Consider the following 13,215-nt stretch of genomic DNA (forward strand, 5'->3'; position numbering starts at 1 on the left):
CTGGTGGTCAACAAAAGAGGTTTAAAGACTGTCTCAAGGCAAATCTTTAAAAATGTAGTATAAACACTGACAACTGGGAAACACTGGCCTGCGAGCGCTCCAGTTGGAGAACAGCCTTTTCCAGAGACATCATGGACTTTGAAGAAAACTCGAACTCAGAACGCAAGGGAGAAACGTGCTAAGAGGAAGGCACACTTGGCAAATTCACACCGTGATCCACTCCCACCCAGAAACCAATGTCCCCACTGTGGAAGGATGTGTGGGTCCAGAATTTGGCCTCCAGTCACTTACAGACTCATTGTTAAAACCGTGTTTATGGAAGACAATCTTACTCGGCTACGAGTGATCGCCAAAGAAGAAGAAGAAGCATGCTAAACAAGCAGCCTGCCCTTAGGTACCCAAACAGTGGAGTCTGCTCCTATTTGTAGATCCCTGTCCTGGCAACTCCCCCCCATTCTTGCAATTGAATTTTTTACCATCTTATTAAAATGTTGGTCTTGCTTCAAGTATTTCTGCAGCTTTCAAAATGCTGTAGACCCGCACCTTTCAAAACTGTTTGTCAAACAAAATAAAAATAAAAGATTCTTAGTGAGAGGAACTTTTGGGAGGAACCCAAGCAGTAAGCCATTTCTTTTCATTTATAGCCGAGGAAACAGGAAACACGGGTTGTCTCCCTTTTGCAGAGTTGTGAAGAGAGACCCTGCCTCCCCCACCCCCAACCAGGGATGCATATTTGGCAAGATTAGGTGTTGCGTCTCAAATTACAAGGCGTTGATCGCAGGAGGCCACAGGCACCAGTGGAGAATGGCAGGAACCTTTCCAGTTGCAAACAATGCGAGTTGCTGGGAGCCAGCCTCTCTGCAGGCTCAGTGGTTTGGGGGCTTCTCTTTACTGCCTTCCCTTACGCTTGGACTGAGAGTGCACTGGCGGCCACAGTTTCCCAGGCTGTGAGCACGTGTCAAATGGCTGACCCTTTGGCTGTCCATATTTCTCTGGACAAGAGCTGTTTTTAATTCTAGCATTTTATGCAGGAGTGAGCTGTAGCGAGCATTGCATTTTTGCTCCAAGCGAACCATATTTTTTAAAAAGTTGTTATTAATATTATTATTATTATGACTACATTCTGGATGGACGATGCAAAGTGTTGAGTGGATAAATTTCCGTACAGACTGGAGGATAAGCAGAGAACGACAGAAGAATAAGTTTACTTAAGAAGCATCAGCGAAGGAAGATTTCCTCCTCCGTGAAAGTCAACCCAAGCGGTGAAAATGATGATGATGATGATGATGAGGCAGGTACAATGTGTAAAAATATGGAGCGTAAACATTAATTCATTAATAGGGGGAAAATATATATACTAGATACATGCATGATTTATTATATGTGTGTGCAATTTCTGATTGATATATGAATTATATTCAGTGTGTGTTTTGCAAAGTCTCAAAGATGGTGATTGTCAGAGTGTGATCTTCATTTTCAAAGGACATTTGTCACACCTTGGGCTGTAGAAATGAGAAATAACTCTTGTGACAGAGTCATTTCTGACACTGGGCATCCTAAAACCTTAAGAATGAACCAACATTTCCCTGTTTGATATCCATCTGAGGGTGGGTGCTGAGAAGCTGGGTTTTGCACATGAAGCAGACCGGACTGATATAATGCTCAGCAGTAGAATGAGCTACGGTGTCATACTACAGATTTGGGGTGGCATTTTCAAATGTTCCCTATATAAAAAATTTCCCTGACAATAGAAAACTGGCATAAAGCTTTTAGCCCAGATGTCTGCCTGCTGTGCTGATGTTTGTTTCCATGGTGTTTGTAGCATAGGGAAACAATAATAATAATAAAAAAGTCCTCCATCTGAACTGGTGGAGTCCTTTTTACCATCTCATAATCCCCTGCATGTGCAGATGTGAACAACCACCTAAGCGAAACTATTTTAAGCCTGTTGCTTATGAAAAGTGCAAAAGTATAGGCAAGGAAATAAAACGGAAGGGTGGACAGGAAAGATCTACCGACGGTTTGCTTAGACAATAACCATATTGCAATAACCATAGCACTCTCCGTGTACTTGAAAGGGTAGAGATAAGACAAAAAGACTGATCTCTATCATGAGGAGTCTACAATCTAAATGGTAAAGAAATGGATAAAAGTTTTTCATGGAAGGAAGGAAGGAAAGTATGCTGATCCACATTATTCTGTAAGGATGCAAACTGCACAAACTTTCTGTAGCATCAACATTTGGGTGGGAAAGTTTGCTCAGAACAAATCGTCCTCTGTGACCTCAAAGATGTTGGTTGTAACTTGCTCTTCACGTTCTATTTTAATCTGGCTGAGGAAAGAGCACGCGCGCACACACACACACACACACTCATACCCGATGATTTAAGCATGTATAAATTTAGAGGGAGAATTAAAGAGGCATGCAAGCTAAAATTATCATCTCCATTCTTAGTGAGCTAGTGAGATAAATTCAAGGGAAAATGAGGCGGCAAAGTGGCCTTTGCTATTGATGCTGAGGAATTCACTCGTTTTGCACACACCATTTTCATAATGGGTTCGCCTACATATAAAACCTTGAACATTTGCCTAGTTTTGGTGAAATATGTATCAGTAGAATTTATTTGACTTACAGGCATTAACAAAAGAGGATAAAAAGCAAGCCACCAGAAGCTGAAATTTGATTTGTAAGAGTGAGAGTGAGAAAGTTTCCAGTATTCCTCTCACCCCTCACCCCCAATATTTTGAATGCTTTTATACGATATGTACAGAATCTACCAATTTGCAGCCTCCCTGTGCATTTTTGTAGATGCAGGTAGATCACTGTCAATACAGATGTTAAGGCTGCAATCCTATACCCACTAAAATGGACCCAAACTCCATTTAATCTGATGGGACCGTTTTGAGTAGACCGGGGCTGCCAGTGGCATCTCTTCTGAGAATTAACAGTGCAAATCTAAGCATGTCTGCTGAGAATTCGGTAGGGCTTTCTGCCAGGTAAACGGGCTCAGGATTGCAGCCTCAACGCTTGAAAGTCATGCTAATAATTCCAGGCTGCAGTGCAAATCAGTTCCGGGTAGCCTTGCATGCACGGGAGACGGGCCTCTAGGCTGCCATCCTGCACGCACTTACCTAGGTGCAAGTCTCCTGGGACACAGTGGGGCTTGCTTCCGAGGAAACGCACCGCACGTTTTTTTCCCCGGCCAAGCTTAGCTCATGCCAACTCCACTTCCCATCTTTGCAAAACATGCCAGCCGAGGGCTTGAAATTACTTTTAATGCCCGGGAGCGCAAGAGGAGCATCCAAATGCTGCCCCTCCCTCCCCCCCCCAAAAAAAGCAGCATGAGAAAATAAACTTCGCCCCGAGAGTTTCTTGCTGGTGTTTCCCGGCGCGGATTTGCAAGGGGCCGGCGCCGGAGGAGTGCGCGGCAGCCAAGGGGTTAAGGCGGCGAGCCATCTGGCGGAGCGGGTTTCTTATAGCCGCGCAGATTCAGGTTCGCGGGCGCAGAGGTTGCAGCTCGTCTCTCGGCTCGGAGCCGTGCAAGTTGCGGGGGGCCCCTTGCTGCTGCTGCTGCCGGCGGGCGAGCCAGCGCGCCTCTCCAAGGGCCGGATCCTGCGCAGCCAGCTCGCTCTCTTCATGTCGGCTTCCCTGCAAACGGCCCCGCGGATGCCATGCTCACTTCTGCCACGGTAAGGGGACGGGGGTCACGGGAGGGAGGGAGGGAGGCGAGGAGGGGGCCGAAACACCCACCCCACCCCCTCGGCCCGATGAGGTTGGGCCTCTCTCGGGCACCGGGCTTGCCTACTCGCGAGTAAAAGCCGCGCCGGACTCGCAGCCCCCGCGCGCGGGGCTGCCCAGGTTGGGGAGCTGGGTCCTCTTCCGAGGGAAAGCGGGATGTGCGCGAGGAAGTCTGGGGGGGGTCCCCTGGATTCTCTCCCCCCCCAAGCTTTGGAGGAGACATCGAGCAAGCTCGGTTCCTAACAAAAGCAGGCGGGGAAGGAAGACGCGCGCGGGGGATTCCCCCCCGGCCACCCCCCTCCCCGTCTCTGTTACTCCAGGTAACTCCGATTCCCGCGGCCCCTTCCAGGTGTGGGTCGTCTCCTCCCTCCCCTTTCACGAAGGTGGGGACACCCCCCAAAAAAAAACACAGTCCTGCACGGCGCAAATCATTCTCCTCTCCGGGAAATCAAAGGCAGGCTTTGCGCGGCGGAGTGCGCCCCGTCCTCTGCGCGGGTGCGGAGAGGGAAGAGCCCCCCGTCGGGGCGCCCGAGGGAAAGCGCGCGAGAGGAGCCTCCGCCTTCCTCCTCCTCCTCCTCCTGCTCCTGCAAAAGTCGCCGAGTTTCTCGGGAGCTTCTTCGGGAGACGCTCAGCCCGATGGCTTGCGGGCAGGGAGAGGCGGCGAGAGGCGAGCGCAATCCTGACATGGTTTGGATACTTTTCAGATCCAGCCCTTTAATCCTCCCCGTTAAAATAAAACTAGGAAAGGGCGAAAGTTGGTCTGGATCTCGAAATAGCCGGGAGATAGAGAGAAGAGCGGGGGGACGGGGACGGGGACGGACGGACGGCAGGATTTGGGTTTGAATGAAGTTTGCGCGCAGCTATTTGGAGAGGCGAGCAGCAGTCCCAGCGCCTGCGAAGCGGAGGCTGCGCGCTGCGCCCGCGAGCTCCCTCGCGGTATAGCAGGGGCGAGGCGCGTGCGGGAGAGTCGGACTGGATGGGTGATCTTAGGTAGGCTGTATCTCCAGAGAGGTCTTCAACCCCCCCCACCGCCCCCAGCATCCAGGCAGTTGGGGGAACCACGTGCGTGCAAGAAAATGCAAGCTTTGCAAAAACAATTTTTTATATACATAAAAAAACACCACATTCCAGGGATCCAGCTGCATTGTTGCAAAACCACAATAATGCAACGTAATCTGTAATCTCTAAACACGCCTCTTAGGGAAGAAGTGGCAATTTAGAAGAGCAGTAAACCCTTTTATAGCCTGAAGTGTTTCAGGGTGTATGTGTATGTGTGTCTGTATGTTGAATCTCTCCCCCCCCCCCCGCCCGAAATAAAATAAATCAAAATTCTCTGCGCATAAAAAAAAATGGCACACCTCGGAAAAGATTAGGCTGAATCCTGTTCCCTCACCTGCTCGTTTTGTTACTCTCCCACACATGTTTTTGTGTGTGTACAGGTCTGGTTTTCTTGTTTCTGGCAAGCTTTTGCTTCCTGGCTGGAGCGGTGCTGTCCGGACTCCGGGGAAGCTTTGCCACTGGAGTCTACTGACCTCATTATCATTATACTACCTGCAGAAAGTAAATAAGGTTGGGTTGTGGTGTCTGCCCCAGCTGATGGTAGCCTAAAGACCGGAAGACAGTGGCAGGAAACTACAGGTGGAACCGATTCTTGCTGTAGTTGGGGCTGATATGGAAGCAAAGTGAAATTGGAGAGGTATGGTGCAAATCTGGTCTGGAGCATAGCTGTCAACTTACAGATTTGAAAATAAGGGACCAGCAGCCTCGAAAATAAGGGATCAATCGCCAAAATAAGGGATCAACAATTACTTTGATAAAATACATATTTTGTTGCATGCAAATGGCTTTAGATACCTATTAGGTCCATAAATCACCATATAGCATATATTCAACACACAAAAAAGCAACAATTTGTTGTTAACAAAGGACAGCTGGACATAGAAAGGGCCCTGTTACCTTCAGTAGTTTATTTAAGGGACATCATCAATAAGGGACAGCAGCGGGGCATGGCGCTGGGATAAGGGACTGTCCCGCCAAATAAGGGACGCTTGACAGCTATGGTCTGGAGGTTAAAGTGAGCAGGTGTGCTCACTGGCATCCAACATACAGGAGGGACACACTTTCAGACAAGAATGTTTTGACGCTGTTGAGAATGCTACCAAGGGAGGTTGTGGCGCTTCCAAGAGGTTCTTGGGGCTCAGGCCTGCGCGGAGCGTATCTTAATGTGCCTCCTTAATGTTCAGTGGGAAGACAAGCCACAGTTGTTTGCTAATGAGGGACAGCTTTCCCTGGGCATTAGTTCTGAGAGCAGGAGGGAAGGTGGGGGTGTGGGAAGGCTAGGATACGGAGGAAGGGTGGTCTTCTTTGTAGTAAAAGCACTTAAAAGATCTGTGCAAATTTCCCTTAGGCGTGGGGAATGAACAATGAAAGGAATGGTCCACGCTTGTAATGTGGAAGGAAACATTGAATGGAAAGAGAAGGTAAAGGCAACTGGGGAACAAAGGTTGCTCGCATGATATATAGTGTTAGGTTCTAGTACTGAAAATACCTTTTTTATTTATAAACGCTTACTCGCTAATCCTTTGTTCCCCACTAATATGCAGAGTAATCTCCCCTTGTTCCTTGAGTATGCTCTGGAAGCATATAAACCGGTTATTATCCTGACTGCATTTCAACAGTGTGGTCAAAGCAGGTATAGGCATAGCAACATTTAGATATTAACTTGAATTTTAAGATTCTTGGGTGTATGTAGCTATAGATGCACACAATAATATAAATATGCAAATAATAAAAGTTATTTATTACTATGTAAATAATACGACAGCTTTTAGTAGCCACCAACAAGAAAGCCTTCAAGGCCTGATTTATGTTTACAGAAAAGCCCACTGTAGCCTTCTGGGACTGCAGAAGTGTGTGTGTGTGTGTGTGTGTGTGTTTGTAGCCCCAACTCCACACAAAGCTAGTAAAAAAGAAAAAGACTGCACTAGATAAATTGACAGACTGTCATGTCTTCCTGACATGACATTAGTTTTCCAGAAGCAGGACATTATTTCGGATGTAGGAAAATGTTCATTCTTGTGATTCTCTCACTTAAGTAAGGACCTGGAATTCTGAAGTGGCATAGTCTTTTTCCTGAAGATCTGGAAAACCCTGGGGAAAAAGTGTCATGGCACCTTGGAAAAGAATAGGCATATTGTGTTCTTTCATGCAGTGACCTATTTCATCAGGTAATCCCATTATACTGAAATTTCAGTGAATTGATTTGCAGACTTGAGTTGGGGTTTGCTGGAGGATAAAACCAGTTGAGGAGTAAGTAATCTTGAAGTTAGAGGCCTGCAATGCACCTCACTGCTAATCCTAATGGCAACATTGCTGCATCAGTCTGAGAGCCCGTGTGGTATGGTGTCTGAAGACTTGAATGGCAGAGACCTGGGTCCAAATTTCCAGTTTGCTACTAAGCTTACTGGATGACCTTAGGCAGGTTGTTATTTCTCAGGCTAACCTACCTCATAATATTATTATGCAGTCATACCTCGGGTTACGAATGCTGCGGGTTGTGTGTTTTTGGGTTGTGGACCGTGCCAAACCTGGAAGTACCGGAAGGGATTACTTCCAGGTTTTGGCGCATGCGCAGAAGCGCCGAATTGTGTCACACGCGTGCGCAGACGCGGCGCTTCAGGCTGTGAACGCTGCAGGTTGCGAACGTGCTTCCCTCGCGGATCACATTTGCAACCAGAGGTATGACTGTAATGGATTCTCTGGAGAAATGATGGACAAGAGGCTGTTTGCAGGTGACCTGTGTTCAGAGGGACACACAGGGTGGTAATAATACAGGGCATAATAAAAGGATATGGTGGTACCGTAGTTGATATCTGAGGATATAGGCCACCTGCAGTTGCTTGTAGAGATGGTGAACTCTGGCAAAGTGTGGTAATAGAACAAGGAATAATGTATTGCTTCACCATGGAAGTATATTTTAATATATTTGCGAAGGAAGCTTGTTTGGTGATAAACAATCACTAGTACTGGAGAAGAAGGAACAAAGGGCCAAATGGGAAACTTGGGCTGGTATTTAATAAGGAAGAAAACATGAGGTAAACTGGCTGTGATGTCAGAATATTTTCCCATCATAATGTGAAGGTAGAGAAAGCTGTGATGTTTAAGTGCAAAGAACTGCCTTGATGGAACAGACTGTCCATTTAGTTGAGCATTCTTAGCACTGACCAGTCAGATGCTTCAAGGAAGATGATTGCCATTTTACTCCCTGCATATGGTACTCAAAAGAAGACCACTGCTTCTGAACATGGAGATTCAGAGTTAGGTATCAGAGTTATCAATGAAAGTTGCATCTTCCGTGAATTTTGTCCAGTTCTTTTTGTAAAGCCATTCAAAGCAGAAACCATCTGTCTGACAGTTAAGATGGTAAGGAACCATGTTCCCAACAGGATCACTAGTGTGGGAAGAAGCCATCATCGTAGATCATCATAGAATTGTAGAGTTGAGAGGGACCCCAAGGGTCATCTAGTCCAACCTTCTGCAATGCAGGAATCCGGTCCACAGCTGTCCCTGGATGAGCTCAAACTACCAAGTTTCTGGTTAACAGCCGGACCCACTGATCCATTGCGCCACAGAGATCTGAATGGAAGCAGCTTGTACACTGGTGTTGGTAACATAGGAATTGCCCCAAATCTAGTCTTTCTCATGACAGATTTGTGTGAGTGATAAAGTAGAATATTAAAATTTCACTACAGTTTGCTTCATCGAGCATTTAACACATCTATCTTCTTTATACAAAATAGCTCAAAGTAGTGATTTGTGTGTTGGACTAGGACTGGGGAGACACAGTTCAAATTTCTACTGGCCAGTGATGCTCACAGGGTGTGAGTATGAGTCTGTTACTCTCTCTGTCAGCTTCATCTACCTCACAGGGTTGTTGTGAAATAAACTATAGAGGTAGGGACAACCATGTATGCTGCATACAAACATAATACAGTGGTACCTCAGGTTACATATGGTTCAGGTTACATACGCTTCAGGTTACAGACTCCGCTAACCCAGAAATAGTACCTCGGGTTAAGAACTTTGCTTCAGGATGAGAACAGAAATCGTGCTGCTGTGGCGTGGCAGCAGCAGGAGGCCCCATTAGCTAAAGTGGTGCTTCAAGTTAAGAACAGTTTCAGGTTAAGTATGGAGCTCCGGAATGAATTAAGTACTTAACCCGAGGTACCACTGTAAAAACAAATTAGGCATTTGGTAGCCTGGGTAGTAGATGGTGAACTAGAAGCTAATAGCTAGACGATATATTTACTATCTCAGCCAGCTGAAATTGGAGGGACAGGAATGTTTTGTAGGCAAAAGGAGTCAAATTTCATGGAAAGATGCACAAAGCCCACTTGAGAAGTTTTGCTCAACCTGTTAAAATGCCCCAGGCTCCCCTCAAAATCCCTTCAATTGCTTTGCTTGAATCCACCCCCTGCAGTTCATATCAGAACTTGCTTCATTGGCAGCCATAGTTCTGTTCAGGAGGAGCAGGTACTGGGTTTGAGGCATGAAGTTAAGGCAGTAATTTCTAAACAGTGTGATAGGGCACACAGTAATAACTGAAGGGTCTGGCCTAAAGGTCTGCCACCATCTTGCATATTTCCACTGTGCTGCTGGTCAGAATGTGGGGAACCCCAGAGCAGCATTGATCCTCACTCTCCTTGCAGTGATGTTGTCCCAAGGGAGCTGTGGTATTCTGTGAGGCAGCTTGCATTGCAGCTGACTGGTCCCAAGAGCATCCTCACTTTCCCAAAAGCACTTGAGCTTGGATTGAATGGAAGGGAGAGCAGGACATTAAGAGGCAGTATTACGTGAGCTGTCTTGAAGATGCAAGGAGAATGCCTGCCTATATCCAGGGTGGGGTGGGGTTGGGGCAGAGCATAATACTCTAAGAGTTCACCATGTGTTATCAGCAACAAGAATCCAAACCACCCAAGTGAAAATGTGCAACTCCGTTTCTTGATTTTGTTGTTTAGTCGTGTCTGAATCTTCGTGACCAGAGCACGCCAGACACTCCTGTCTTCCACTGCCTCCCGCAGCTTGGTCAAACCCATGTTCGTGGCTTTGAGAACACTGTCCAACCCTCTCATCCTCTGTCGTCCCCTTCTCCTTGTGCCCTCCATCTTTCCCAACATCAGGGTCTTTTCCAGGGAGTCATCTCTTCTCATGAAGTGGCCAAAGTATTGGAGCCTCAGCTTCAGGATCTGTCCTTCCAGTGAGCACTCAGGGCTGATTTCATTCAGCGTGGATAGGTTTGATCTTCTTGCAGTCCATGGGACTCTCAAGAGTCTCCTCCAGCACCAGAATTCAAAAGCATCAATTCTTTGGTGATCAGCCTTCTTTATGGTCCACTTAACCCACAGATTTATGCTTGGAACCTGCTAGTTCAAACCAGCGTGGCATTATTAACAACAGACCACTCAATAGGCTGTTGGGAGAGATTTGCAATGTATTTTGAGGGCAAAATCCCCCAGATCTGTGCCAAACTGGAAGCCACAGCTAATAGACGTCCTTGGAGCACTGACTAGTTACAGTCTGTGGTATCAGTTTCGGTTGTTGTGGATGCTTGCAGAAGTAAGGTCAGATAGAAGCCCTTTTGATCCCTTCCCATAATGGTAGATGAAATCTAGTAGGGTAGGGATTGATTGAATGGATGGGTCTGTGGTTTAGTTCAGGCATAGCAAACTCCGCCCTTCAGATGTTTTTGGGACTACAATTCCCATAATCCCTGACCACTGGTCCTGTCAGCTAGGGATGATGGGAGTTGTAGTCCCAAAACATCTGGAGGGCCGAGTTTGCCTCTGCCTGGTTTAGTTAATGCCTTTCTATGGGAGGGATTTATGCCCACCCCTCCCTGGGGCCAGAGGTTTTAGAAAACTACTACCCAGTATTTAATATTCCCTTTCTGGGTAAAATGAGGGGGTGGGGGGTGGGCAGCCAGCTGCAGGTGTGCATGGAGGAAACAGTTTATCCAGACTCTTCATCACTTGGTTTCAGGCCTAGTTTTAGCACCGAAACAGCCTTGGTTACCCTGGTTGATGACCTTTATCGGAAGAGAGATGCAGGGAGTGAAACCCTGTTGGTTTCCCTTGATATCTCAGCAACTTTTGTCACCATTGACAGTGGAATGATGCAGGTGGTTGGGAATTTTGAGGCATGATGCAATAGTGGTTCCACTCCTAGCAGCCCCATCCCTACAGGAAAGTAGCTCAGGGGGAACGGCCAGATAATAATGGTTCATTTGGAGGAATTCTACCAAAATCCCCATCTGCAAGGGGCCCCAGATGCTTAGCTTTTTATGTATATAATTTAAGTCTCTATCACAACTTTGAGGTTTTTTACAATCATGTGAAAGAATAAATCATGTTCATTTGCTGTCATGGCTGGTAATGTCAGCTTCTCCTGTAAGCAGGCAGGTGAGAGGACAAAGTAGTCTGTATAATGCAAGCTTCTTGCTCCTTCCTTCCCTCCCCACCACCCGCTTAAAGCCTGGAGCTGCTTCAGATCGCACTTTTGCCAAGCGCTTTCAGATAGCCCCATTGCTCAGATGAGAGTGCGTAGATGGTCTTAAAGAGCTTTGCAGAAGCACTCTTTGAAGCAGCCTCCCTTCTTGAGCAATGTTTACAGGAGGGAGGGGGAGGCTGCTTCAAACAGTGATTTTGCAAAGGGCTTTCAGACACCCCCTTGCACTCCCGCTCCTGTTTGAAGCTCCAGAGGCTCACACAGGGGGGTGAGCGCTGTCTAACTTTGAAGGAACTGCAGATTCCCAAGCGCCCAAAAGCCAGCTGGAAAACCTGCACAAGGGATTTTGAGAGGTGGGTGGGGCCTCCCACTTGTCAATTTTGGCCTGAGAGGCCAGTCCTGATAAGGATCTGGTCTGTGGAGCCAAAAAGGATCTCCACCCCTGTTATACAACAAAATGTGCAGGCAGCTATGTGATGAGTCAGCCTGGCTGTTCCCCACCCACCCCTTTCGGTGCTTTTGCCCAATGAGGGAAAGCAGAGTTGTGATTGACAAGTGAGTTTTTTAGACACTGGGCTATAGGAATCCCTCCCTGGGGCGCTAAAGAGTTGCTATTTCTTCCTTTCTTCTAGTGCATTCTTCTTTCCTGCTTCCAATTCCTTTTATAATCCTCGGAAAATCTGTAGTTTGTCCTCCCTCCTTTGCTAGCAACCACAATTTGTCTTTCCTGTGGTGGGCTTGTCTGAAATCAGGTGCTCACTAGAAGCTATTTTCTGCTATTTTCTGCAGAAACTACTGTACATTAAGTACAGACGGATGTTAAAGAACCTCCCCACTCAAAAGCAAATCAAAGTGTAAACTATCTGCCAGAGATTTATACATGTTCCCTGTTGTGCAGGAGCTAAAGTTCAGGTGCTCGTTAAGAATTCAATCTGTACAATAAAATAATAAAATAAAAACATTTTATAGCATTTAAAAATCCCGATAATGATCTCCCGTTAATGGTTTTGCTCCACAAGCACCCTTGCCTGGCAGGGATGTGTTCTTGAACTATGATAATGACACTAGCTTGCCTAGATGGAGATGGGTAAATATGTCTGGTCTGGGTTTCAGAAACTTTTGAAACCTTTGTCCTTTATATAGGTATATAAAGGTAAAGGGACCCCTGGCAGTTAATTCCAGTTGCAAACGACTCTGGGGGTGCGGCGCTCATCTTGCTTTACAGGCCGAGGGAGCCAACGTTTGTCCGCTCTGCAGACCGTTTTTCCGGGTCATGTGGCCAGCATGACTAAGCTGCTTCTGACACAACGGAACACCAACACCAGAGCAGTGCACAGAAACCCCGTTTACCATCCCGCCAAAGTGGTACCTATTAATCTACTTGCACTTTTTGGCATGCTTTCGAACTGCTAGGTTGGCAGGAGCTGGGACTGAGCAATGGGAGCTCACGCTGTCACGGGGATTTGAACCGCTGACCTTTTGATCGCCAAGCCCAAGGCTAAGTGGTTTAGACCAAGGTGCCACCTGCGTCCCAATATAGGTATACAGGTATTGTACAAATGTAAGACTCGCACCTGTTGCTCTGCCCAGTTTTGCCTTTGGCTCCACTTACCCCAGACATATGGGACACAGGTGGCACTGTGGGTTAAACCACAGAGCCTAGGGCTTGCCGATCAGAAGGTCGGTGGTTAAAATCCCCGTGACGGGGTGAGCTCCCGTTGCTCGGTCCCAGCTCCTTGCAACCTAGCAGTTCGAAAGCACGTCAAAGTGCAAGTAGATAAATAGGTACCGCTCCAGCGGGAAGCTAAACGGCGTTTCCGTGTGCTGCTCTGGTTCGCCAGAAGCAGCTTAGTCATGTTGGCCACATGACCCGGAAGCTGTACGCCGGCTCCCTCGGCCAGTAAAGTGAGATGAGCGCCGCAACCCTAGAGTCGGTCACGACTGGACCTAATGGTCAGGGGTCCCTTTACCTT

General features: G+C 47.2%; 1 protein-coding gene across 2 annotated transcripts in view; it reads left to right on the forward strand.

Annotated features, from left to right (window-relative positions):
- Positions 1 to 704: 704 nt before the first annotated feature.
- Positions 705 to 13,215, forward strand: part of NTF3 (neurotrophin 3) — a 61,730-nt gene continuing 49,219 nt past the window's right edge. The window contains exon 1 of one of the 2 annotated variants that reach the window (XM_083616013.1): positions 705 to 1,295. In XM_083616013.1, the coding sequence (XP_083472139.1) occupies positions 1,269 to 1,295 (27 nt within the window). In that variant the 5' untranslated portion in view covers positions 705 to 1,268. Of the gene's footprint in view, positions 1,296 to 3,328; positions 3,691 to 13,215 lie in introns of those variants that run through there. The other variant, XM_083616014.1, reaches the window with a different exon arrangement.

This window comes from Podarcis filfolensis, assembly GCF_964270895.1.
Source record: "Podarcis filfolensis genome assembly, chromosome: 5".
NCBI lineage: Eukaryota > Metazoa > Chordata > Lepidosauria > Squamata > Lacertidae > Podarcis > Podarcis filfolensis.